This window comes from Falco biarmicus, chromosome 5 (assembly GCF_023638135.1).
Source record: "Falco biarmicus isolate bFalBia1 chromosome 5, bFalBia1.pri, whole genome shotgun sequence".
NCBI classification, from domain to species: Eukaryota; Metazoa; Chordata; class Aves; order Falconiformes; family Falconidae; genus Falco; species Falco biarmicus.
Genome location: NC_079292.1, coordinates 54,372,216 through 54,393,897, shown reverse-complemented (window position 1 = coordinate 54,393,897; position 21,682 = coordinate 54,372,216). Strand labels below are relative to the sequence as shown.

Sequence of the window (21,682 nt, the reverse complement as noted above, 5' to 3'; positions counted from 1 at the left end):
GATTTAATTGATCAATTTTATTCTGAATTTTGTGGCAAGTACTTCAAATCCTTAAGCACTTTATCTTTGCTTAAAATGCTCAATTTTAAATGCTCTTGATACCCATACCTTATAAAAGGATTCCTCCCAAACTTACATCCAATTTGGGATTTCGGCTGTTTCTCTTTACAGTTAACTCATCACCATATGCAAACTGATAGGAATAGGATTCCAGACAGGATTTATCACTTCTGTAAGGTAAGACCAAAGCCTACTACTACTGTATTAAGATACAATCAGTCTACCACTGTTCCCCATATCACTACTACAGTCATCTGCAGCTATTAAAGACTTTTAAAATCCACATAATTCTTCCCAATTTCTAGCCTGGTCCACTAGGACAAGCTATGCTAGGTTATTATTAATGTCTTTTCAAGACATATAACACCCCAAAACTACCTCAGACTCAGGCATTATAATTGTGAGTTCATATGAGCTCACCCTTCTTGCAGAAGCCTTGCACAACTGTTTCCTTCTCAGTTGATGGGGGTGTTAGTGGTTTTCACAACTCAAGCATGCAATTGTCCAAATAGTACTATATTTAATAGGACAGGCCAAGATCTTCAAAAGACTAGAGGAAAAATGACAGATTAAGCGAAATATAACCTCTTTCCCTGTGTCACTCCTCCAAAAATAATTTCTTGTGCATGCAAGAAAGCATAGTTTTTGACCCAAATTTCTGCTGGGATTTAAGTATTCTGACTGTTTGCTTATGAATTAATCACCTAGTATACAAAAATAAAAAATATTTTACTTGATTTAATTAATAGTAGTAACATATGTAAACGGGTTTAGATAAATAGATCTCTTGCTATCACAGACAGTAAGAAGAAATTAGTTTGCTTTCACTAAGACTCATTTCTGCAATCACACTGCTGATCATCTACTGTAAAAAAAAAATTCATCTGTTCTGAAAAACGCAAATCCTATGTCAAGGAACAAAAGGGGGCTGTATGTATGAATAAATCGCATAGTACTGTAGGAATTAAGACAATCTATTTCCGACACATTAGCCCCTCCATTTTACCCGTCGAGGTAAAGTATTAGAAAATGGCTGAAAGTGAGAAAAACAAGGGAAAGAAAATGGTGTGTCCGGGCACGGGATTGGTCAGATTTTGCTGCAGAGTCCAAGTTCCCGACACAGAAAAGAAAATTTCCTAATATGAACCCTATCAACAGATAACAAAACCAGGAGTCTTGCAGGTTTAGGCTTTCCAAGAGAATTATTTCCACAGTTCTCCGTGGGTTTTTTCCCGAGTTTAAACAAAGGCTCTATTCAACTCGATCCAACTGCTTCTTAAAGGCACAGCTGCTCGTTTGTAGCATTGAAAAAAATCAGACATTATTTCCAACACCTCAATGGAACAGCAAGCTTCCCAAATTACATAAAAAAGCCTGTAGTATAAGAACAGAACTAAAGGACGACGGAAAGTCAGACACTTTTGGAAACGTACAATTTTCAGGCACCAACTACAGATCTATTTATTATGAGGGTGAGGGTCTGTGCAGGTGAACTTAAGTCAGGGAGAAACCCTGTTTTCCTGGTAGGTCCACTAGAAAAAAAATTAAGTGACCGAACAGGACTGATAGGCAAGAGTCTCCATTTGACAACAATTTCGGACACTATGTCAAGTTGTTCATCACTAATACTCCGTGGAAAACACTTCCTCAGTGCAGCAAATATTTTCGGGAGCCTAATCACAGACCAAGAAAGTTGATCTAAATAGGTATCTCTAATAATTCATACAGGATACCCAGCACCATGAAACGTGCCACGTGTATCCCAGAAGACCAAAGCAAAAAAAAAAGCACACCTCTTAAAAACAGGACTTGCAGAGATTACCCTTGCAACTACCCTGTCTCTAGCGCTCTGGAAATATATTTATGTCAGGAATAAACTAGAAGTGCTTGAGAAGGGCTGAAGATGCCCAGGGGAAGTCTCTCAGGACAGAGACGATCAGACAACGGGTGATAAAACACTAAGAAAACTGCCGAATGGTGCCTTTCCTGGAAGGGCGGGAAAGGGCTTCCTGGGGCTTCAGGGAAAAATCACGCTACCCCACTCCCCACTTCAAAAAAAAGGGGTTTGTAAAATAAAACAATACTTTTCACAGGGAAAACCAGTAAAATTGTTACCATAAGAACATAAAAATAAAAGCAGCATAGCACGAGGAATTTACATTACTCATAACCGAATACAATTTTAGTTAATGGAAAATGCAGTTCTAAAAAGTTAACTTTATAAATTCAACTTTGGCTGTCTCAAAAGCATTCTTTGCAGTAAACAGACAAAAACATATGAATCTTTTAGAGCCAAGCATTTCCTTTAGAAAAGGAAAGCCCGTGCCCTACTTTTTCTTTAGCAGCCAAAAATTTTTAACTTACACCATCTGAAAAAACGCATACATAATTTTTAGGCTAAACTTGTCCTAGCACAATCACCTCGTCATGAATAAACCACACCGTACTTGCTACTGAAAAAATCCTTTTCTGTTTTTGAATTGTGACTGCCACATTCCATTTGGTACTTACTTGACGAGATACAGGCTCCGGTCACTATAAAGCCACCCGAAAACACCAAAACGCATCACTGCCTATATAGAACTTAAAGAGTTTACAGCTCCGTTTAGTGCCATGTGGTGGCTCTTAAAAGAGCCTTTGGGTTTTCGATAATCTCAAAGGTCCGTTTTGCTAGAAGATTAAGCACGCTCGCCGCGTATGCGGCGTGCCAGCTGGATGTCCTTGGGCATGATGGTGACGCGCTTGGCGTGGATGGCGCACAGGTTGGTGTCCTCGAAGAGCCCCACCAGGTAGGCCTCGCTCGCCTCCTGCAGCGCCATCACGGCCGAGCTCTGGAAGCGCAGGTCGGTCTTGAAGTCCTGCGCGATCTCGCGCACCAGCCGCTGGAAGGGCAGCTTGCGGATCAGCAGCTCCGTCGACTTCTGGTAGCGCCGGATCTCGCGCAGCGCCACCGTGCCGGGCCGGTAGCGGTGCGGCTTCTTCACGCCGCCCGTGGCCGGCGCGCTCTTGCGGGCCGCCTTGGTGGCCAGCTGCTTGCGGGGCGCCTTCCCGCCCGTCGACTTACGCGCCGTCTGCTTCGTGCGCGCCATCTTGCCGCAATAAGCTTCAAGCACTCAGCAGTGAGTGTCTGTGCAGAAAGCGAACGTCGGGCCCGCAATTTATGGGTACCACCGCGCTGTGATTGGCTAGAGGAAAAGCAGAAATCCCATTGGACAATGGGAACGATTTGAAAAGCCCGGCGACAGGCATGGAGGGGGGCAGGGCGGGTAACGGCTGCTAGCACACGCCGCAGTCCCCTCCTCCGCTGGCCGTGACGGCATTCTGTCTTCTCTTTTCCCCTAGGCTCTGCCCGGCCGAGCGGGGCCGGCGGTGGCTGGGCGCTCTGCCATAGCGGCAACCTCCCAGCGGATGCAGGGTTTTTACACGGGCTGCGTAGCAGGCTTTTTACCGCCGCCCCTGTCCCCGGCAGCCAACATTTCAGCCTCTTTGCAAACGTGTTTGGGTTTGTTTTGGTTTTTTTTTTCCCGAAAAAGCAGCCTTCCCTGCATATCCTGCACCACATTAAGTATGATAAATCGCTCTCATTCACTTCTTAAACATCCGTTATTTTTTTAATCTGTATTTTCCGACTACGTTGTCACTTAGGATCTACGAGGAAGCTCTCCTACTCAGCTTTTTCTCCATTAAAGAGAAGCAACACAAAAAACTACACCACTTCCATACAAAATGTGGGACTAAAATTATACTGTTCTTTATAACATTTCACTTCTGTGCGCAGTATAACTTTCATTAAAGATTAGTCTTCCAAATGTCACATATACAAATTAATCCCCATGTCTTTAAGTAAACAAGCTGCTCTGGCTTGCCTAGTCGTTTGAGAATGACAGCTGGTGTTCAAAGGCGACAATGACATTTTCTTAGACAAGGCATAAACTCATTTGGATTAAGGCTGAAAATGTAAGGAAAACCCTACATACTTTATTTCATATCGGAACAGCAGGAAAAAAACACCAAAACACGCTAAACACAGCTACATATTTCCCTGTATATATACAAAAATTGGAACCCAGATAATTACTCTAAAATGACAAAGTAAAACTTTAATAGCTTTAGAACTCAGACTTGTAAGCCTTTATAGATCTGCCTGATGAGCAGTCAGGATAGAGAACACGCAAGACCCAAATAAGCCCTGGTACTTTTATCCTGAAAAAATTTTCTCTATTAAACAGTATGTTCTTGCCTGGCAACAAAAACAGTGCTAAACACAATTGCCACTCACCGAATCAAATCAGTGTGAACGACTCTTTTACTGAATATGTGGGTGGCTCTTAAAAGAGCCTTTGGGTTAGTTGATCTTTCAAACAAAAATTTACTTGGAGCTGGTGTACTTGGTGACAGCCTTGGTGCCCTCGGAGACGGCGTGCTTGGCCAGCTCACCGGGCAGCAGCAGCCGCACGGCCGTCTGGATCTCCCGCGAGGTGATGGTGGAGCGCTTGTTGTAGTGCGCCAGGCGCGAGGCCTCGCCGGCAATGCGCTCGAAGATGTCGTTGACGAAGGAGTTCATGATGCCCATGGCCTTGGACGAGATGCCCGTGTCGGGGTGCACCTGCTTCAGCACCTTGTACACGTAGATCGAGTAGCTCTCCTTCCTAGTCTTTCTACGTTTCTTGTCACCTTTCTTCTGCGTCTTGGTGACGGCTTTCTTAGAGCCCTTCTTCGGAGCAGGAGCTGATTTGGCTGGTTCCGGCATTTTACAAGTCTGTCACTACCTGTCTACCGCAGTAACGACGTAAATACAATAGCGGCGACCCCTGTATTTATAGGGACGGTATGCAAATGAGCTGACTCAAGGCTGTTCCAGTCTATTGGACAAATCGGGTTCGTGATGTCAAAGCAGCTAGCAGCTCCAATTGGTCGCTATTGCATCTCTCTTCCCATTGGTTAATTTCATAATCGGCGCCTCCACCAATCACAAGTCCCACCGAACCCGAGAAGGAAGGGATAAAAAGGCAGGGTGGCCTCCCTCACTACATTTGTTCTGGTTTTACAGCTTTTTCGTTAGTTAGGTAAGTCTTTTTTGGTTGGGGTTTTTTTTTTCCCTTTTTTTTTTTCACTGTTAGAGTTCTAAGCGAAGTGATGTCCGGCCGCGGGAAGCAGGGCGGGAAGGCGCGGGCCAAGGCCAAGTCGCGCTCGTCGCGGGCCGGGCTGCAGTTCCCCGTGGGCCGCGTGCACCGGCTGCTGCGCAAGGGCAACTACGCGGAGCGGGTGGGCGCCGGCGCCCCGGTGTACCTGGCGGCCGTGCTGGAGTACCTGACGGCCGAGATCCTGGAGCTGGCGGGCAACGCGGCCCGCGACAACAAGAAGACGCGCATCATCCCCCGCCACCTGCAGCTCGCCATCCGCAACGACGAGGAGCTCAACAAGCTGCTGGGCAAGGTGACCATCGCGCAGGGCGGCGTGCTGCCCAACATCCAGGCCGTGCTGCTGCCCAAGAAGACCGACAGCCACAAGGCTAAAGCCAAGTAAAGCTCTTTAAACAAAAAACTCAAAGGCTCTTTTCAGAGCCACCCACGTCTTCCCAGAAAGAGCAGGAACACCTGAGCCCTAAATATATGTGCATCTGCAGAATTTTTTTGTTTTTATCTGGGAAATTTTTAGATGTGAGGGAAGGCTTTTTTGAAGCCAAAACTATTAGATCTTCCAGCTTCATTCTGATCAGTGTAGATTGCCTGTATTTTTCTTCAGGAAGTTTTATGTATACAAGTTTCTTATGTAAATGTTTCTCCGATTCACTTTTTTTAAAAATCAATAAAAGTAGTAGTTGCGATTGATTAAATCGGTCACCACAGCATGGTGTGAGGAGAGATGAGAACACAGCAAGCGTGCGCTCGCTGCTGCCCTCTCCTTGGTTCCAGTGGGGGGTAAGCACCCCGACCCGCGGCAGAGGTGGGCTGTGGCGGGGTGAGGGGCCGGGGGTTGTGCCTGCCCACTGTGGGGGGCGGGGCCGCCGCTGGCCAATCCAAGGAGAGCGCGCGGGTTTCAAACCCAGACGGGATGGAGCGCGCTTTAGTCCCGGCGCAGGCGCCCCTGTTCCTGTTTCACGGGCCGTAACGGAGTCCGAGTGCCTTGTGTGTAGGGGCGGCTTTGTCCTTCTGCACGCTGAAGTTCTTTCTTTGCGATTTATTGCTTGCAGGCAGCGGTGAGAGAATTTAGTGTTTGCCTGGGGAGCTGTCCTGTAACTAATCATGGATGGTTTCTAAAGGGCAGTATTTACTGTTCTGAGCAATTTATCGGTGGTGGAAATTGTAATGGAGGGTCACGAGTTAAAACAAAATAGGCTCAACCGTACTTCTTAGCGTGTGAGATTGTGTAGAAGCACTACAAAAAGTCACATATATTTGCAGTAGGGGATCACCGTGTAACAGTATAGACTTCTACTGGTGTTTCCAGTTCTTTTTCACTCTGACGGCTTGAGCTGCACTTAAAAGCGTTGTTGGGCTTTTCTGTAAAGCTTTCCTTTGCTTTTACTGTATTGCCTCTCGGGTGCTGCCTTTTTTGCCTTGGCCGTGCCCTTTGGTGCTACCTTTAGGTGCAGGGCGGGCTTCGTCGACTTTTAGGGCCTCTTGGCCACGGCGGCCGCCGACTTTTCGGGGTTCTTAGCGGTCGCCTTGGCCTGCTAGAGCGCGGGAGCCCCTTGCGCTCCGTGGAGGCGGGGACGGCCTTGGCAACCAGCTCGGTCGGTGGTGGTGGGGCCGGGAGCTTTAGAGCCGCCTTCAGTTTCCTGGAGGCGGGGGCCGGAGCAGCGAGCAAAGGCTCGGACATGGGCAGAGATGGGTTTGAAAAAGGGGGTGGTGGTGGTGTGTCATTGTGGTGTAAATCAAGGTAATAAGCGAGAGGCTGCCATTTGTAGGGAGGAGCCTCTCTGCCATTCGTGCCTCTGGGAGTTTACCTTGCTTGGAAGGCAGGGAAGGCGCTTCTCCCCTCGTTTCCTCGGAACAGATTAGCTTTTCTTCCCCTGTAACGGACACGGTGTTCCCTCTTTCGTCAGGCCGATATCGATGAAAGGGGCTTTTATTTGTTTTTTCATTCAGTAGTGGTTTATGTGGAAGAAAAAACTGCCCGAAGGGGAGGTGGGAATGCAAGACTTGGAGTCTCCGATTCAGGCTGTCTGAAGGCGGGGGGTGTTTTCTTTGTTCTTTAAAAGTGCCTCCTGAGAGCTAAGGCGGGGAAAACTGTGGTGCTTTTTGCACTGTCCTGCCTCTGGAGGCAGAGGAGCGAGCCATTTTGCCAATCCAATGTGTAATGGAAAATGTTTCTCAAGCAGAGGGAGATAACAGGGGAGTGCCCGGCCGAAATGTTGCTTGGAAACAAGACGAGAATCGCGGGACTGGTTTGAAACGGTACTTGCTTCTTACGCAATTTTCAAGTTGGCTTGTTGATTTTTTTTGTTGTTGTTTTTGTTTTGCTTTGACCCTAAATACTCAGAGAGGAGTGGATTTTTTTTCTGTTATCGGCCGTGTCTTGCTGAATGAAATTGCCTTAGGTACTAATCACCTACCGTTAAGAGCTGGATTTTGAAACAGTATCAGCTACAGGAACTTATTGGTAACTACGCTGAAATTTGAAGCTAGAACTAGGTGTAAAGCACTTGAGGATTTTTTTTTCTTAATAATCTCAGTTTCTCGTACGCAGTATAATATTCTATTGGTTGATATAGGGGAAGAGATTGCGTGGGTCTGCAGCAAAGGACTGATTTGCAGAAGGCCTGATTGGGCCATCTGAAAATCCCGTGTTTTGAAACGGAGGCCTCTGGGTTTTATTTTTGTCCTCAAAAACACGGTGTGGGGAGGGAGCATTTCTCTTTTTTTTTCAAAAGCAATAAGACCCTGAACTGCTTGAGAAGGAAGTATCTCTGTTCAGTTTCTCTTGGAAATTAGGGAAGGAGGAGTTTTCCCCACTGATTGAAAAATCACTTGAAAACACAAGTATTTTAACTTTATTTACAAATGAGATACAGGCAGATTAAAATACAGTCTAAAGTTCTTTTCTTCGGTTGTTTTCTTCTCTATTATCTTCACTAGAAACTAGTTACACTCAGTAGTTGTAATTCATTAATCTTACCGTTTTGTTCTCTGCCTTTCTGGCCATGTTTCCCCCTTGAGACGGTGCATGTAATGAGCTCGGTTTCCTTCTATAGTATTTGATGACTAATGTTCTGTTATCTATGCCACCAACAGCATTTTCAAGATGTTTTTTAGTATGTTTTTATTAGTACAGGAAAACTGATGAGTTCTGGATACCAAATCCTTTTTTTTCTTCAGCTAAACTATGACTGGAATATTTGCCTACAATTATTGCGTATCTTTATTTCTCCTGATCAGCACATTCACATTTTATGTAGTAGGGCAATATGTTATTCTACCTCATGTAACTGTGCTTGTTATAAATGAACACATCTGTCTGCATACCATAGTGAAACAAAAGGTTTGTATATTTTAAAATAGAAGAAACTGATCGTATAACTTATTTACTTACATGACAGGTAAGAGTTAAAGAATTTCTCTTCAAAAGGACAAATGTTTTATTTCATTGCATATTGATTTCTAATTAATCTGGTTTCCTTCCTAAATTTATTTCCAACTGTTCAGGCAGCCTAAATTCTCATAAAGGAGAAAGGCTTTACATTTAAGAAGAGTGCATCAGAGATGCTGGCAGTCATGAAAAGACGTGTAGTGTCACAGATGACCTAAATTACTTTTGGTCTTTAAGTCCTCACAAAATAGACTGTTATGCTTTAAAGTACTGGCTTATAGCATAGGTAGTGCAATCTCTCAGACAGCTTGCACTCAAAGAATGTTATTCAACCTGCATTACTTAATAGTTCTCTGCTTTTCTGTAAAGCACTAGAAGATAATGTGCAAGAAAATACAATTTAAAGAAAATACAATTTAAATAAAAGACAATGTTCGGTAGCAGAAGTTCCCACAGAAGCATTCCCAAGTGTGCAGACAAATAAAGTAATATAAGGACGTTCACTTTCCTGTTGACTTTGTTATAGTGACAGTAGTGTATGGCAAAAGCCTTCAAATTATTATTTTCCTTCAAAAATTCTTATTCCCGTTTTTCTTGAAAAAGACTATGCTGGGCTGCTCAGTAATGACCTGATTGTGGACAGGATAAATAGATTGTTCAAACTCCCTTGATACTAAGCAGTCTTCTACAGTCTGAAAGGAAGCTTTGATGTTATTTTTTAATTATTTTTCCTCTTGCCTTTCAGGAGAAGTTGCTTTAGGCTACCATATTTACCAAAAATGTAGGCAAGTTGGTGTATGTGCCTAGGTCAACAGAAGTGTATCTCCATGAGGCTGTGGGCTGTTCTTTGTAAAACTTGTTCGGTCATTTATGTAATGCAGTCTATGGAAAGGTTATAAACATTTGTAGGTCTTTTCATAAATTACTTTCAAATCTTTTCACTTGGATTTTTAGTCCTTTAGTACCTTTCTGTGACCATACACAGCAAACCAAAATAAAATAGTAATATCTTATAAATCTGTTGTAATGTATAGAAACCTTTTGAGTAACATCATTAGTAATTTACTTTTCATATTGACTTCAGAACAAACCTGCTTAGATATTAATGAAGTGTTTTTTAAAAAAAAAAGTATCGATACTATTGTGTTTTTCTCTGACACCGAACAGGATCAATTTAGACTTTGGTAAATATGAAAGAAACTCACATGTGTCCAATAATTTCAGAGGCACTGATGCTGACATTCAGGAAACTTGAATGAAAATCTGAAAGCCAGTTGCACTAGAGCTGTAGAAATCCAACAGAAATCTGCATTTGCAGGTAACAATAAACGCTCCCAGTATACCTGGTATTAACAGCAAAGCAGACTGCTGTAAACCGTAGCTCAGTGCTTTTCCATCTTTCTCTTTAAATCTTCTGAGAATCTCTCTAACGTTACCGTGGCACAGCCGAGTAACGGGGGGTGGGGTGGTGTCGGTCGGGCTGGGGTGCTCCACCACCCCACCCCCACCCCGCCCCCGTACACCAGCCGAGGCTGGGGAGCGAGGCGGGGAGGCGCGGGGCCGCTGCACCCGAGCTGCAGCAATTCCTGACCAATCCTGCCCAGGAAGCGGCTTCCCCCTCTGCCTTCTCCTCCTCCTCTCCCTCCCTTCCCCTCTGTCTCCCCCAGGTTACATTCTCTGCCACCCCCACCCCTCTCCCCCCCGAGTCCTCTCCATGTCGTTAACTGGCAGGCAAGGCAGGTGGATCTGCCGGATGACACCGCGGTGAAATGGGGAGCACCTCGCCCTGGCTGCTGGTAAAACCAGCCTGCGTTCTGTCAATATCTCCAGTGCTTCTTGCATCCACGGTCGGTCTTATTTTAACTGTGCTTTATTGATACTGTGGCTGCTGCCCAGGGTTAAAAAACCAAAACAACAAACCAAAAACAAAACCAAGCCACAAACAAAAAAATGAGGAGAGGTATGACTTCCAGCTTTGATTTCCATTTTGATTCTGCAGGCTTCGCTGCTGAGAGAGGAACGGACCCTGCATGATAAACTGCTTCAGTAAGGAAGGAATCTGTGATCATTAGAGCTTTGCTCCCGTTGTCCATTCTGTCCTAGAAAACTTGACACGTGACTGCACAGTACAGAAACAACACTACCATACTAGCTAGGCTGATGCAGACAAACCTCTCCAGATGGCATGCATGTCTATATATCAGGTCTTAAAAAATTCAATTAATTCTTGCCTCTGCACTCTGTGTATGAATGATGTTGCCCCTGACATGTGGGGAGGGATTTTAAATAGAAAACAAGTCCTTCCCTCCAAGTAGTTTGCGAGAGAACCATGGAAATACCTGCACAAAACAGGATGCTAGTAACTTGGAAGCCCGGGGTGGGGTGGGGAACAACAAACAAACAAAACTAAACTAAAATGGGAGCTTTCTTTTAGAAGTCCTTTTTTTAGTAGTGTTTTGCTGGGGTTTGCTGTTTGGGGTTTTTTGACCTTATGACAAAAACAAAACTGACTCTGAGGAAGTGTAGGTAATTAAATGGCAGTTCATGCCATTAGGAATCAGTTTAGAAGTCTTTAAGAGATGGAAACTATTCACCACCAGTATTAGGAAGTGCTTGCGGTAATGCAAGTAGCTGTGCACTCCAGAATTGGTTTCTGTTGAGGAGAGAGGTGCTCCTTCCTCACCCTGTCACTCTGCATCTTCAGCTCTTCTCTTTCATTTGGAAAAAGCCTATAGAGATAAGGAGTCCATTTACTTTAGGAAACTGCCTATGATATTTAGGCAGTCTTTCTGGCATCAGTAACCTTTTGGTTGGTAACTAACTTTATAATTATCAAACTAACTAAGTCTGATACATTTAACAAATAACCTTGTGAATAGTAAAGATAAGCAAGAACATCTTCACCCAGTAGTTTTCTCTGTTCTGAAAGTGTCCTAGTATACTTATTACAAAATACATTTCAGACCTCAAATCATCTTTACCACTTTTCTCAAACCTTCTTTTCCAGTTGCACTAAATCTTTTTTAGCTATTATTATTTGGAGGCCAGAAATGGGCACAGCACTCAAGGTGCAACTATTGCACAAAATGCTACAATGGTAAAAAGATACAATATCCTCTGTTTCGCTCTCTGTTCCTCATCTAGCGATTGTTGATATTCAGTTTTCACTGAAGTGCTTCTGAGCATTGAACAAATGGTTTGTTTAGTTATTTATTTGTTTTCAGATGTGGGAGGATTTTTTTATTAGGCTCAACCTGGAGGTTGAAGTGAACGTAGAAGATGGTGGTGAGACAGTTTGAAGATTGACTCACGGATCAGGGGCAGGAGGACACGCAGTGAACCTAAAATCTATGGTTTAAAAAAGTGAATAAGTGAGAAGGCTGAAGTTTATTTTCATTTAACGACATCCAAAACTACTGAAGTTTAGAAAGCCCAAGATGTGCATGCTATAAAGGTCACAGGAAGATCAGTGTTGCACATCAGGCAAACGGAGGTTTTGTTCATCAACAAAAGAATGGTTGGATTTGCCACCTTACATTGTGACCCAGAAGTCTAAGTCCACATGTCTCTATAGGTGGTGAAGTTTCCATTAGTTGCTAGCCCTAGGTACTCAATGTGTGTGCACGCACTGCTAAATGCTGAAGGACCTTGCAGTCACATCAGAGCAGCTCTAAGGCTTCTTTAGGGTGGGCATTTCAACAGAAAATATCATACTAGATGCTTGAATGTGTTTGTGTGCATGCAAGCACATTTAACATGCTGGATGTGTAAAAGGACAGTATCATACAGAAAAGCAGCAGCATAGGATAACAATTATCAAGATAATACTAATAAGATTACTATTTCATTACCATACATGAAAAATGGGGGGTAAGGGTTGGGAAATAGGGAAATAGTCCTTGTAAAGGACTTTGTAACTTTCTCCTATGTGTTTGTTTGGTTGGGGTTTTTTTTGCTTTCATCCTGGGCTATCCCTTGTCCTTGTCTGTGATTTTGGGGACAACCAGCAAGCATTACTGGAGGTAACTGTGTAAACACATCAATGCATGAAAAGGTAACACTTTTAAGCATCAGTAATTAATAAGTACATATATGATTTCAGTGAGGTTTATAATGCTCTGTCAGAGGTGGACCCCACTGTTTCTGGGGCATGAGCTGCCATGATCCATGCTGATTTATAGCTTGTACTGGAGGAAAGTGTCTTTGGATGCACCAGCTGTTGCCTTCAGTACAAAGTTGCAAGTAGAGTTCAGAGGCAAATGCAACCCGAGAAGGAATCCTGCTGTTCACTGGGCAGAAAGACCCATGGGGAGCCATTGTCCCAGGTGCCAGGTCCTCCATCAGGTTATTCCAGGTGAATGAGAACGAAAACTAGGGCTAAGCTGACCAAAACTCAGACATTCCAGCAATAATTTAGGGGCATATCAAGCTGTCACATGAAAAATGTGGGATTCCCCTTTATATTGAGAGAATAACAACCAGTCATGTTGATGGGCCTGTAATATTTCTGGCAGATGGCCTGGGCAGAGACTGACAGGTTGGAATCTCCATATGAGTAGGCTATACAAAACATTAATTTTGCTTGTGCTGTAATAAGCTTGTGATGCAGTGTACAGCAATATTTTTTTCCCACGGAATTAGATAGTGTCTGTAATATTTTCATCATGTTGGTTGTCATTCTAGGCAAAAATCCATCTCCGTGTTTAGCTGGACTTTACTTTTCATGTGATTATGCTCTGAGAACACTTACACTTCCCTAGGAAGATGACGCGGTTTAATTCCTTTCCCTCACAAATGTCTCACTTAAGTAAACCAGCATGTTTAGCACAAGCTTCTGCTTTAGGATGTGGGGCAGATCTATATCTCCAAACTGCAACATTTCTATCACAATACTTTTAGCTAGTTTTAAAAAAAACAACCATGCTGCAGAGACTTTGTAAATTGATATTCATTCTCCTAAGGACCCAAAAATACATGTGCTGGCAGATCTATTGAGAGACCAGCGACTCCTTCAGATAACAACAAAACAGGTTTCCTGAAAACTTCAAGGAAAAGTAGATCACTGAAGAGAAAACAGATTTTAGAATTTAATTATTTCAGCAGCTTCCTCAGGGGATGGTTGTCTCTTAGGAAGGCCAGGAGTATTAGCAGGAATAACAGGGTGAGAGATTAAGAGATGATGGAGAAAGACAGGAGCATTATGATCTGCTACAACGTACCTAGAGTAGAAAGAGGAGTACAGTTTTCTCACTCCTTTCTGCCCTCACCCAACCTGCTCCTTCAGTCCATTGTGCCCTGGCTGCCTTCCCACACCATGGGAAACAGCTCAAGGCTCTTTCAACTAATGCCTTATCAGAAAGAGGGAAACAGAACTTTCCCCCTCCCCATTCTGTCTTAATTAATGAGAAAAGCTGAACTGTAAAAAAAATAAAAATAAAAATCAATAAAATTAATGGGTAATTCATATACTCACTTGGCTGGTTCTTGGTCAAGAATTCATGTAAATGAACCACCAGGAGTGATGAATGAACACTAGCCATAAAATGAGACCAAAATGTCGTATTAGGAAATGGAAGTGTTACTCCAAGATTTAGTCAATGCAGATTGCACAGAGCTCCTTCCTTCTTTTCCAGAACGTTGAAAGGTTTGAGCCCTGTAAACAGGATGTATGCCCCTCCTTTTGGTTTAGTTTTGTCTATTTTCAGGAGCACCCCAACATTTCAAGAATATACACACTGTTACTTTATACCTACAGCTGCCAGTGAAAAGTTTAGAAAGACACCACACATATATTATGCTAAAATTAAACTGTCTGTTGTTTGGTGTGGAAAAGATAAAACTGGGTAAACATAACCTATATTTCACAGTTGTGATATATAGAATAATATTTCCTCAAATAACTCAAGCACACTGTAATGCAGCAACATATGTTTGTACATTGCTATGGTATCTACAGAAATTTGGTGTGAAATTGGTCATAATCATGCGTTAGAAAATCTGTGGGTTTTATGCCTTTTGAAGCTAAGTTATTGCTTATCTCAGGAACAAGCTACATTGGCAGCTGCTTCAGTTCTGCAGCTGGGTTGTCACTCTTCAGGAGTAACGGACCCTGGATAAGGATGAAAAGTTGTTTATTTAAGTACGTCTAATAAAGAGAGAATCAAGGAAGTATGATGAAAAATAAGCAAAAGTTAAATTTTGTGCCAAAATTTTAAGTGCAAAATAAATGCCACAAACAGAGATCCAGTGAACTAAAAAGAAGCAAGAAATGGATGCTAAAGGAGACTGAAACTTTTTGACAAAGTGCCAATCAACACTAGGCACAGGAGGTGAATAGGGGAACTTGCAAGGCAAGAATACCTGTTCCCACTAAACCACAAAAAGAGAATTAAGTGGATAATCTAGAAGAACATTAACAGTTACGCATTTGAAGTCATTAAGTGAATTGAAGGCAAGGCTATAAAAAAGTGCAAATAATGCATGATTAAAAATAAATATGCCAGATGAGAAAGAAAAAATAATTATTTCAGCAGTCCCAAAGAGAACAATAGAGGTTCTTTGAATCTAGACAAATAGAGGGGAAAACACACTATTACCTCTCAGGGAAAAGGTGTTTTATATTAAGTACTGAGAGAAGTAACAAGGAGGGAAGAATGTACTTTATAGTTATGCAGAAGCGTTACTGAGCTCTCTTGTATTCTATTTATGCTGTAACCAATAAATGGGGGAGAAAAAAAGGCTGCATATCAATTCTTTTTTTCTCAGTCAGTCTGTGAACTCATAACTGTGTCTTTGCACACTAATGATTCTAATATAAACTGAGGAGGTTCATCTCTGCCAAGACCGCTGTTAGGGTTGATTTGCAAAGATAAATACATCTTTGCTATTTCTGTTGAACTGCTGGGTCATATTCATAAAGGCTGATAAACACAACAAAGCTGGCTATCTACACATGGAAACAGGCTTATTAAAATGGTGGCCAAAAAACCTGAATTTAACAACATACATACTAGAAGGCTACAGAGAGATAGAAAAAAAAAAATATCAAAAAACCCAAACCCTAGAAGCCCCAAACACGGAGAAAAATTCATCCCTTTTTCTTGGAATAAAAGAACAAAGGGGGGGGGGGGGGGGGGGCAGCAAAGTTACAGCTCAAATGGAGAGGGCTGTGAAATAACCAAGCAAAAAAATTTTATGATCAGGAAGCATCTAGTAATGGGGACCTATCAGGAAACAAGGAAAAGATGGGGAGGATCAAACAAAAAGACAAATACCTTTGCAATCAAACAAATTCTAAAACCTGTGTATTACATGAAAGTTACCCAGGGACAAAACGACAACAAAAAAACAAAAAGATGGTAAATAATAAATATCTGGGAAAGCATTTATAAGATGATGCTTCAAAAGCAAAATAAAAATACGTTAAATACATATTCGGGGAAAAAATTAAATACAAAGTCAGGAAAAGTAAAACTGCGTGTACGGGCACCCAAAGTTTAAGGGCTTTCTATACCGGTCGTGCCTCCAGGAGTCACTGCAGCAGCTCCCGCGCAGTGCACTCGTGGCGCGAACGGCGCCCCTATATCTTCTCCTGAAAAAATGCTGCTATCCCGGAACACCGGAACCGTTACAGACCCCAAAGGTATTGCCAAAAGTATTCCGCGGGCAACGTTGCGCACAGTGATCATCCCCAAATCGACAACATCGATTCACCACACCGCTACAACCGCGACGTCCAGGTCCCCCACCTACCCGGCCGGGCCCTTTGTTGGAGCGCAGCGAAATGGCGGCGGCTCCGCGCGGGCGGGAAGCGGCGCTCCCGGCCCCGCCGCCCCCATTGGCTGGATTTTGCTGCAGACCCGCGGCCGGCGGGGCCCGGCTCCCCCGCCGACACCGAGCGCCGCAGCAACGGGACCGGGCAGCCGAGCGCAGGAGAGCGTTCCCCCGCCCGAAGATTCGCTCCCGCAGCGCCCAGGCCGAGCCGGCGGCGGGGTCGGCTGTTTCCCGGGGCCGGGGCCGGCACCTTGCCGCCCGCCCCGCCCCCTGCCGGGGGCGATGGCGCGAACGTCCCCGCCCGCAGGGGGAAGAACGCGGAGGAGAGCCCGCCCTTGCCCTGCCTCGTCGCAGTTCTCAACCAGGTCGGACTACGGGCTATATAAGAGCGGCGCTGGCGGGTGTTGCCACCGCGCGTTGTTCACGTCGGGTAGACGCTGATCATGTCTGGCAGAGGCAAGGGCGGGAAGGGGCTCGGCAAAGGGGGCGCCAAGCGCCACCGCAAGGTGCTGCGCGACAACATCCAGGGCATCACCAAGCCGGCCATCCGGCGCCTGGCGCGGCGCGGCGGCGTGAAGCGTATCTCGGGGCTCATCTACGAGGAGACGCGCGGCGTGCTGAAGGTCTTCCTGGAGAACGTGATCCGCGACGCCGTCACCTACACCGAGCACGCCAAGCGCAAGACGGTCACGGCCATGGACGTGGTGTACGCTCTCAAGCGCCAGGGGCGCACCCTCTACGGCTTCGGCGGATAAACCTGGGGCTTGGCATAGGTTACGCTTTTAGAACACAAAGGCTCTTTTCAGAGCCACCCATGTCATCAGGAGAAGAGCCTTAATCGCTGTTGAAGATCTGTCGTGGTTTTACGGTCACGATAAAGTTGGGGGGGGGGGGGGGGGGGAGGGTTGTCGGGTGTATGCCGAGCTTCTGCTGTTACTGCCCGTACCGGGCCGTACGGCCCGATGTCTAGGGGTCCGGCTTACAGCCCCGAATGCTGAACGGGCAAATTTGCAATCGGTGACTGGCTATATCCCCATTGCCCTGTCCGATAACAATAGGGGGGAGCAGGCGGAGCTAGTGCGTGACTTGAGGCTCTCTGGGCTCCACAGAAAAGCACGTTCGGCTCGTAAAGATGACTGCGTCCTCGGCGCTCCGCTCGCGCTCCTTCGGACAGGGTACATAGAAGGGACAGGCAGGCAGGAAAAATCGGACGCCGGCGGCAAGCGCCACTGCGGCAGCCGCTCCCCGCTACCAGCTTCACCGCGACAGCCTGAAACGGGAAGCTCGTGAAATGGCGGCGGCGCGCGCTCTGCCATTCGGGGGCGGGACAGAGCGGGAAGGCGGGGGGGGGAGGGGAAGAGACCGTTAAGAGCGGCCGTAGCGCCCCGGGGGCTGCAGGGGAAAGAAGCCGCGAGCCCCGTGCGGAAACGCCTTCCCTTAGTGCTCTCCTATTGCGGAAAGGCTGTTGGTCCCCTGGATACCAGTACCGACACGCACCCCCCCACGACCCTCCTTCCCCCAGCTTTAAACGGGGCACCTCAGAACTGCCAAATTACTGGTCTGGGCGGGGGGGGGGGGAAGGGTCCCACGCTACCGGCAGTCCGAACCTTCCCATCATCCCAGAAGCAGCGCTGCCTCAAGCACGGGAAAGCGCACTCGGCAGCGGCTGCATATGCCTGCTCCCACAACCCCAGAGATACAGCTCTCTCCAGTGGCCGTGTGGCGGCTCTTAAAAGAGCCTTTCGGTTTGGTGATGGCAAGGCAGGAGCCTCAGGCCCGCTCGCCGCGGATGCGGCGTGCCAGCTGGATGTCCTTGGGCATGATGGTGACGCGCTTGGCGTGGATGGCGCACAGGTTGGTGTCCTCGAAGAGCCCCACCAGGTAGGCCTCGCTCGCCTCCTGCAGCGCCATCACGGCCGAGCTCTGGAAGCGCAGGTCGGTCTTGAAGTCCTGCGCGATCTCGCGCACCAGCCGCTGGAAGGGCAGCTTGCGGATCAGCAGCTCCGTCGACTTCTGGTAGCGCCGGATCTCGCGCAGCGCCACCGTGCCGGGCCGGTAGCGGTGCGGCTTCTTCACGCCGCCCGTGGCCGGCGCGCTCTTGCGGGCCGCCTTGGTGGCCAGCTGCTTGCGGGGCGCCTTCCCGCCCGTCGACTTACGCGCCGTCTGCTTCGTGCGCGCCATCTCTAAAGTCTTCTTCCTTACAGTACTACTAGAAGTAGCAATGTAAAACTCTTCCGGGCGCTCTGCGCTGACTCGTTTATATACGCGATCTCTGCTGGTTCATTGGCTGAGAGGAAGCGCCATTTCATTGGGCTAATTTGAAAATCCCGCGTTAACCCTTTGTATGCTAAACCCTGCTGTTTCAATCACAGGCATAATCTTTTCATGTTCCTTTTCTTCGGAAACTACTTTCCCCCTTTTTAACGATTACCCTTAATGTATTGCTCCCTTCATCAAATCAATTATACTAATGTAATCGTAAAAGTAGCCTACTACTGAAAATGGTTAAATATGAAACCTAAACACATTTTCTAGGTTTATCTGAAAGTTCATCTTTTTCTTACAGGTTTCCTTATATAAAACCTAATTATGCAAAAAGCCGCTCGCTTTTATTTTGCCGTACTAAATCATTTAGGGAGGTATTTCAGGAGTAATGGAGAGCTTTAATTGCAATCCAAAAGTAGAACTCCCATATTAGTGTGGGTTTTTAGCAGCTAAAATAGTGTACAGTATTACATCGTATACTTGTATCATAGAGTTTACAAGCACGATTGAGAGTTTTAAACAATTGAGAGAAAAAAACAGGGTTAGTAAATAATAGATAAAACTTCAAATTTTATATGAAAAAAAATAAAAGAGCGACTGCACCCCTTAGGTGAGGGCTCGGACTTTGGGCGCCTTCAGCTGCCTCCGAGGTGACGCAATTAAATTCTTCCCGGTTTTGACCAATCACAACTGGGAAGGCGGGGCCCGACCGCTATAAATAGGAGTCTGAAATGCGATCGGGGTTCACCGCGAGACAGTGGGTTTATGATCTGCAATGGCGCGCACGAAGCAGACGGCGCGTAAGTCGACGGGCGGGAAGGCGCCCCGCAAGCAGCTGGCCACCAAGGCGGCCCGCAAGAGCGCGCCGGCCACGGGCGGCGTGAAGAAGCCGCACCGCTACCGGCCCGGCACGGTGGCGCTGCGCGAGATCCGGCGCTACCAGAAGTCGACGGAGCTGCTGATCCGCAAGCTGCCCTTCCAGCGGCTGGTGCGCGAGATCGCGCAGGACTTCAAGACCGACCTGCGCTTCCAGAGCTCGGCCGTGATGGCGCTGCAGGAGGCGAGCGAGGCCTACCTGGTGGGGCTCTTCGAGGACACCAACCTGTGCGCCATCCACGCCAAGCGCGTCACCATCATGCCCAAGGACATCCAGCTGGCACGCCGCATCCGCGGCGAGCGGGCCTGAGGCTCCTGCCTTGCCATCACCAAACCGAAAGGCTCTTTTAAGAGCCGCCACACGGCCACTGGAGAGAGCTGTATCTCTGGGGTTGTGGGAGCAGGCATATGCAGCCGCTGCCGAGTGCGCTTTCCCGTGCTTGAGGCAGCGCTGCTTCTGGGATGATGGGAAGGTTCGGACTGCCGGTAGCGTGGGACCCTTCCCCCCCCCCCCGCCCAGACCAGTAATTTGGCAGTTCTGAGGTGCCCCGTTTAAAGCTGGGGGAAGGAGGGTCGTGGGGGGGTGCGTGTCGGTACTGGTATCCAGGGGACCAACAGCCTTTCCGCAATAGGAGAGCACTAAGGGAAGGCGTTTCCGCACGGGGCTCGCGGCTTCTTTCCCCTGCAGCCCCCGGGGCGCTACGGCCGCTCTTAACGGTCTCTTCCCCTCCCCCCCCGCCTTCCCGCTCTGTCCCGCCCCCGAATGGCAGAGCGCGCGCCGCCGCCATTTCACGAGCTTCCCGTTTCAGGCTGTCGCGGTGAAGCTGGTAGCGGGGAGCGGCTGCCGCAGTGGCGCTTGCCGCCGGCGTCCGATTTTTCCTGCCTGCCTGTCCCTTCTATGTACCCTGTCCGAAGGAGCGCGAGCGGAGCGCCGAGGACGCAGTCATCTTTACGAGCCGAACGTGCTTTTCTGTGGAGCCCAGAGAGCCTCAAGTCACGCACTAGCTCCGCCTGCTCCCCCCTATTGTCATCGGACAGGGCAATGGGGATATAGCCAGTCACCGATTGCAAATTTGCCCGTTAAGCATTCGGGGCTGTAAGCCGGACCCCTAGACATCGGGCCGTACGGCCCGGTACGGGCAGTAACAGCAGAAGCTCGGCATACACCCGACAACCCTCCCCCCCCCCCCCCCCAACTTTATCGTGACCGTAAAACCACGACAGATCTTCAACAGCGATTAAGGCTCTTCTCCTGATGACATGGGTGGCTCTGAAAAGAGCCTTTGTGTTCTAAAAGCGTAACCTATGCCAAGCCCCAGGTTTATCCGCCGAAGCCGTAGAGGGTGCGCCCCTGGCGCTTGAGAGCGTACACCACGTCCATGGCCGTGACCGTCTTGCGCTTGGCGTGCTCGGTGTAGGTGACGGCGTCGCGGATCACGTTCTCCAGGAAGACCTTCAGCACGCCGCGCGTCTCCTCGTAGATGAGCCCCGAGATGCGCTTCACGCCGCCGCGCCGCGCCAGGCGCCGGATGGCCGGCTTGGTGATGCCCTGGATGTTGTCGCGCAGCACCTTGCGGTGGCGCTTGGCGCCCCCTTTGCCGAGCCCCTTCCCGCCCTTGCCTCTGCCAGACATGATCAGCGTCTACCCGACGTGAACAACGCGCGGTGGCAACACCCGCCAGCGCCGCTCTTATATAGCCCGTAGTCCGACCTGGTTGAGAACTGCGACGAGGCAGGGCAAGGGCGGGCTCTCCTCCGCGTTCTTCCCCCTGCGGGCGGGGACGTTCGCGCCATCGCCCCCGGCAGGGGGCGGGGCGGGCGGCAAGGTGCCGGCCCCGGCCCCGGGAAACAGCCGACCCCGCCGCCGGCTCGGCCTGGGCGCTGCGGGAGCGAATCTTCGGGCGGGGGAACGCTCTCCTGCGCTCGGCTGCCCGGTCCCGTTGCTGCGGCGCTCGGTGTCGGCGGGGGAGCCGGGCCCCGCCGGCCGCGGGTCTGCAGCAAAATCCAGCCAATGGGGGCGGCGGGGCCGGGAGCGCCGCTTCCCGCCCGCGCGGAGCCGCCGCCATTTCGCTGCGCTCCAACAAAGGGCCCGGCCGGGTAGGTGGGGACCCGGCCGTTGTGGTTGTCGCGGTGTTTGCGTAAATCCACCCTTTTATACCAACAGCCAAATTAATTA

At 47.8% G+C, this 21,682-nt stretch overlaps 3 protein-coding genes, 1 long non-coding RNA gene and 1 pseudogene across 4 annotated transcripts; 2 read left to right on the top strand and 3 right to left on the bottom strand.

Moving 5' to 3' along the window:
• Positions 1–4,348: 4,348 nt before the first annotated feature.
• LOC130150481 (histone H2B 8) lies at positions 4,349–4,869 on the bottom strand. The gene has a single exon (XM_056341477.1). The coding sequence runs from the start codon at positions 4,808–4,810 to the stop codon at positions 4,430–4,432; it is 381 nt and encodes a 126-aa protein (XP_056197452.1). The 5' UTR covers positions 4,811–4,869; the 3' UTR covers positions 4,349–4,429.
• Positions 4,870–5,146: 277 nt separating this feature from the next.
• LOC130150471 (histone H2A-IV) lies at positions 5,147–5,904 on the top strand. The gene has a single exon (XM_056341466.1). It carries the CDS (start codon positions 5,197–5,199, stop codon positions 5,584–5,586), a length of 390 nt encoding a protein of 129 aa, XP_056197441.1. The 5' UTR covers positions 5,147–5,196; the 3' UTR covers positions 5,587–5,904.
• Positions 5,905–8,033: 2,129 nt separating this feature from the next.
• On the bottom strand, positions 8,034–12,974 carry LOC130150489 (uncharacterized). Its single transcript, XR_008822238.1, has 2 exons — positions 11,187–12,974; positions 8,034–10,618 (listed from the first exon to the last, which is right to left on the bottom strand). It is a non-coding gene; the product is annotated as an uncharacterized LOC130150489 (long non-coding RNA).
• A 3,803-nt stretch (positions 12,975–16,777) lies between these two features.
• LOC130150488 (histone H3-like) lies at positions 16,778–19,866 on the top strand (annotated as a pseudogene).
• Positions 18,086–18,582, bottom strand: LOC130150469 (histone H3). The gene has a single exon (XM_056341463.1). It carries the CDS (start codon positions 18,544–18,546, stop codon positions 18,136–18,138), a length of 411 nt encoding a protein of 136 aa, XP_056197438.1. The 5' UTR covers positions 18,547–18,582; the 3' UTR covers positions 18,086–18,135.
• Positions 19,867–21,682: the final 1,816 nt, after the last annotated feature.

Bases quoted from the DNA above. Each gene is read 5' to 3' on its own strand.
- LOC130150471 (XM_056341466.1), top strand. From the start codon at position 5,197: ATGTCCGGCCGCGGGAAGCAGGGCGGGAAGGCGCGGGCCAAGGCCAAG.
- LOC130150481 (XM_056341477.1), bottom strand. From the start codon at position 4,810: ATGCCGGAACCAGCCAAATCAGCTCCTGCTCCGAAGAAGGGCTCTAAG.
- LOC130150469 (XM_056341463.1), bottom strand. From the start codon at position 18,546: ATGGCGCGCACGAAGCAGACGGCGCGTAAGTCGACGGGCGGGAAGGCG.